The 5,059-nt window shown below is 42.0% G+C and overlaps 1 protein-coding gene across 1 annotated transcript in view; it reads right to left on the bottom strand.

Annotated features, from left to right (window-relative positions):
- Positions 1-280: 280 nt before the first annotated feature.
- Positions 281-5,059, bottom strand: part of LOC310791410 (mothers against decapentaplegic homolog 3-like) — a 16,854-nt gene continuing 12,075 nt past the window's right edge. Inside the window, exon 7 of the mRNA XM_083653106.1 lies at positions 281-2,917. Coding sequence (XP_083509232.1) covers positions 2,794-2,917 — 124 coding nt within the window. The 3' untranslated portion in view covers positions 281-2,793. The remainder of the gene's footprint in view (positions 2,918-5,059) is intronic.

Here is a 5,059-nt window from a genome sequence, read left to right as displayed (position 1 = left end):
ACATGTATCAGAGGAAGCATGTCTACAACTCTCCCCAGATCGGCAGAGGTGGTGGAGCAACGAGGGGACAGCGAGGGAAATTGGCCAAGTACAACTGGGGAGAAAACACGGGGGACGTGGGGGGGTCTGAAAAAACTTGATAAAAAAATATAGATTTATATTAATTATTTCCATAACTAATCCCATATGCTTAAGTAGGTGAATCGGTTTGACATTTGAGATCATTACTGTCCAGCCTTAGTTGAGTACTTGACATCTGGGCCTCAGTATCACCACAAGATATATATTTTATTCATAGACCAACAATAATACAATGCATCACATCAACATTTCATAGGCAGAGAGAAAAAATTAAGGATATCATTTTTGTACAAAAGACATCTAGAAGACCAATTCAGAGCACAGAAGCACGAATCACAACTAATACCGATTACAGTCACAATTTAACGGAAAGAAAGACACAAGCACTATAACTTGAATAGTGTATTTTAAAAAAAGAGACAATTTTGCTTGCAAAAATATTCCCTACTGGGTAAATACATTGAGCATGGATTTAAAAGGCCCAATGGGGATGAGGATTGTTGCTATCTCGGACAGCTCAAAAAGAGCCAACTTGTTTCAGATAGGTAGATACTACTTTTTCTGAAACAAAGCACTATTATATTTTGAGGGTTTGAATCATCACAGTTAAACAGTGATCAATCCGACCATCTTTAAATGTACAATAATCCTATCTGTACAGTTCTCTTGGAATTCCTACAATGCTAAAGATTAGCACCACTGGGCTAACGTTATGATCGGAAAGCTAATGTAAATAAGTACTGTAAATAGAGTCAAAAATATCGTCCATATTTACCCACTGTGACGCGAAGGAAATCAGTCCACTTCCACAGCAGGAAGCGTTCAAGAGTTCAATTTTCAATTTCAGCAACTATAGGTCTTTCTACTTGTTCATCAACATTGCAACGGGTCACATATTAACACCATGTATGTACTACATGTAAGCGTGCACACAGACACGTACAAAAATAGGGACATTATATTCTGAGGAGTTATGTACATATACCTCCATACGGCATATCTAAACATTTCCCTTTGTAAAAAAAAAAAAGAAAAAAAAAAGAGCTCTCTGTATTTAAAACTGCCTCATCTTCACGGGTAGAAAAATACAAGACAAGCATGAAACACTGTGAGCAGACGATGCCATCAAACAACACACTCTCCTCTTATAGTCCTACAAAAATAATTGGTAGCAAAATAGACTCTGAGGTCTAAAGAGTCGGGGGAAGAAGATACGCGCGCATCTTTCCTTTCCGCTGATTTCTGTACATAATTCATCTCGTCTCGACGGTCCTGAGTGTGTAAGAAGACAATATGGCTGAAAATGAGGAGTAGTGTTTACGGACTGCTGCGGCTGAACATTTCAATAGCAACCGCTCCTGCACTCTGTTCACTTCCGAGCTGTCTGTAATGCAACGACTGTTGTGATCATTTTCCTGAATATTCCAGCATAGTTAATCTGCTTTTGTGCTTTTCCTGATGTTTGTCCTGTATCAGTCTGTTGTGTGGCTGATTTGTTGATCAGTTAGATCTATAGGCTCAAATTCTCTGTGAATTCCTCAGAGACATGGAGCTGATAAAGGCCTATAGAAACAAACTTGAATTGGCTCTACATGTGTGTGTAAATGCCTACGGTACGGCATGGTTAATATCACACACTAGCACACTGCAAAAGTGTCTTGTAAATTGGCAAAGCTTTCCTGTACTTATACAGGATAACAATTCCACATGTTGACTATAGCACTAGTCCAGCTATGAACCATAAACTCAAACTAAGAGCTGCAGTATGGCAACATTATCCTCTACAGATACCAAGGTTTTAAACCAGCGCATCATCTTCCGAATGATGTCTGATGTTACTGTGTTTTATGATGCAAAACTACTAATATAAGGGCTTCACAACGGATCTCCAAACTAACACTGTGTCCTATGCACGGTCCTGTCCTATGCACTGCAAGAGGGCTTTTGGGGTCATAAGGGCTGTATAAAACAATTAAGAGTTATGTATGAAAATACTCAACTACTATTCTTACTAGGCTTACACTAGATTCCTTCACACAGTGCTTACAAGTGGTAGTTGAAAAATCGCCATTATTAATTCATGCATTTTCAATCCATCTCACTGGGTCACATTTGAAAATATCTTCATAACCTATCAAATGCCCAAACACAAACAATATCAACTGAAATGGGTTTAACATGATCTTACTTACACATGCTATACAAATTTATCCTTTGCGCTTAAAAAAAGAACATTAAAATTCATATGCTCCTCTACTATTTTTTTTTTTAGCATCTGTACAAAAAACATGAAAATTAATTTTCAACAGAAAAGGACAGAAAAGGAGAATCTGTGTTTTTTTTTTAACTCCTACTCCCATTCTACAGCCTGTTTGGCACTTGGATGCAAACAATATCAAACATAAAAAAGTTGCCATCAAAATAGATATGGACACAATGTGACGACCACGCTAACCAACATGGTACTGCTTTTAATGCACTTGTCCCCGTTTGCCACAAACAACATGTATATAAAAAAAAAAGTGCTACCAACAGCTGGTGGGGAGGAAGGAGTACGTTGCAGATTGATGATTGGCTGAGTCGGGGGTGGGGGCGGGGCTCATCATCTTGTCTGTATCCAGTCTGTGTGTGTGTGTGTGTGTGTCTGTGTGTGTTTTCAGTTCATCGATAAGGAGATGAGGTGAGCAGGAAGAGGGTGGAGGAAGCGTTTCCCTACGACACACTGGAGCAACGAATGCTGGGGGAACCCATCTGCGTGAGCACCTTGTCCAGCCACTGCAGGGGGCCGTTGAGGTGCAGCTCGATCCAGCAGGGGGTGCTGGTCACCGTCTGTCGCCTGGGAGAGACACGGGAGGTCAGGGCTCTCAAGGCACACAGCACAAATAAGAGTGGAAATAATTGACAACAGAGTTTGTACGACTAAAAGCTACAAAGTCAAGTTTAAGCAACGCAAAACTACACTTCCTCTCTCAGGCAGACGATCTGGAATCGCCAGCATGCCTGGGCTTAAAGTGGTTGAGACAGAGCATGTAGTAGAGTCAGTCATACACATGGGGCACACACACACACACACACACACACACACACACACACACACAGACATAGAGACACACACAGACACAGACACACAGTCACTGAAATTCATTTTTCAAAATGGGGGCGGGGAATCCCCCTTCCATAAAAGCATCACATAGGGAGATTATACTGTGTTGGGGGGCGATATACTACTTGTTGTCAGCTTACATTGTCCTATTCTTACCTCAGATTGCATTTTGTCGCTCTCCTCCATTTTAAGGAAGTCTCTATGCTGTAATAATTGGTTGTCTCTTCTCCTTCTCCTCAGTGTCCTTCTCTCTTGTCTCCATGCTGTATTCTTTTCGTGCGTTCCTTTATCGCAAAATAACTGGGATGTGGAGGCTAAATGACGTCACATCCGTTTTGTTAGCGTTCCATTTGCAGAAAACTTGAGCTGGGAAGTTCACTGTTCACTGGTCAGATCCACTCGCTAGCCAGGCTAGCCATCGTTAGCAATAACAGTTGATAACATGGCATTTCATGGCATACAAACACTGCAGCCTCATGTCCACACAGATAGAAGTTAGGCAGTGCTGTGTGTACAGCTGATTTAATGAGACACAAACAAGACAGAAGTGCTAAATAGCATTTATACGATTATAACTACTGTTGTTGCGCGGAGCAGCCATCTTGGATTTTTTAGGTCGGGGCTGCTGAGGCTCCTACGAGTTTGGAATGGGAAATACCAGCTCTAGTGACGTCACCGTCCCAGCTCATGAACTTTGAACCGTAAGATTACCAGTTCCCAGTTATAAAGGAATGCACGATTTGCCTGCACTCTGTCTCTTCTCTATTTGTTGACTTGGCATCAGAGACATGATATGACATTAGTTTTTTGTCATCTCTTTCTCCTCCTCTCTTTAGTGGTCATCTCTTACTGTGCCCTCCTTGGTTGTTCTTTTGGGGGCTCCCTCTTTTCTCTCGTCTCCATGCTCGTTTCTTTCTCTGTCCACAACTTCACTAGCCGTCACATTCTCTGCTGAATCTGCCTCACGCTTTTCTCGTCAAGGCTGCAGTATGAGAAACGCCCTCTGAGTGGCGACACCGAGTTGACACCGGCTGGTAAAAGGCGCAGCAGCAGCACCGCACGTTTTACAAATCGAGCTGCTCATTTCAGTCGTGTTGCGTTGCACAATAGTAGGGATGTTGTTAACACTGCATCTAGTGGTCCGGTTCAATACTGTGTTCATGATCCAATACTGTGACAATATTTTGAACAAAGTCTGAGTTGAGACTATTATGACTTTGTATTGGTGAGAGAACAAACAAAAACAAAAACAAAAACAAACCATAAACAGGGTGAGCACAGGTTTCTGCAGGCTTCACTCAAACTTTTAAGAGCATATAATAATGCCAGTTCAAATAAAGCGTAAGATGAAGTCCATCCACAATAAGCCTGTAGTGTTACAGTACGTGTGCTGTACGGTACAGCTCCTTCATAATACATGGAAACACTCTTTAGCTTGTCTTGTTTCCATTTGACTGGAATTTGGAAGCCAAAATGCGACCAAACAGCAGATTTAAAATGTTATGAAATTTCAGTTTCAAACAAGTCCATCTTGTTGCCTACTGTACATCTACACACTAATGAGTTTGGCTCCACACAACAGAAGTTGATAGCCTCGTGATTTGTAGTGTTAAGGGAAAAAAAGACCATTGTGATTTAATTTCTTACATATTAGACTGCAGCTGAAATGGACTCCAAGGCATATCAGATTTTTGTAGCGTTATATTGGAGGGGAGGAGAGGAAAGAGGAGAGGAGGGGAGGAGAGGAGAGGAGAGGGGAGAGGAGAGGAGGGGAGGAGAGGAGGGGAGAGGAGAGGAGGGGAGGAGAGGAGAGGAGAGGAGGGGAGGGGAGAGGAGTGGAGAGGAGAGGAGAGGAGGGGAGAGGAGAGGAGAGGA

This window comes from Poromitra crassiceps, assembly GCF_964638095.1.
Source record: "Poromitra crassiceps genome assembly, chromosome: 16".
NCBI lineage: Eukaryota > Metazoa > Chordata > Actinopteri > Beryciformes > Melamphaidae > Poromitra > Poromitra crassiceps.
Note: the sequence above shows the minus strand (reverse complement) of the source record. Positions and strands in the feature narration are given on the sequence as shown.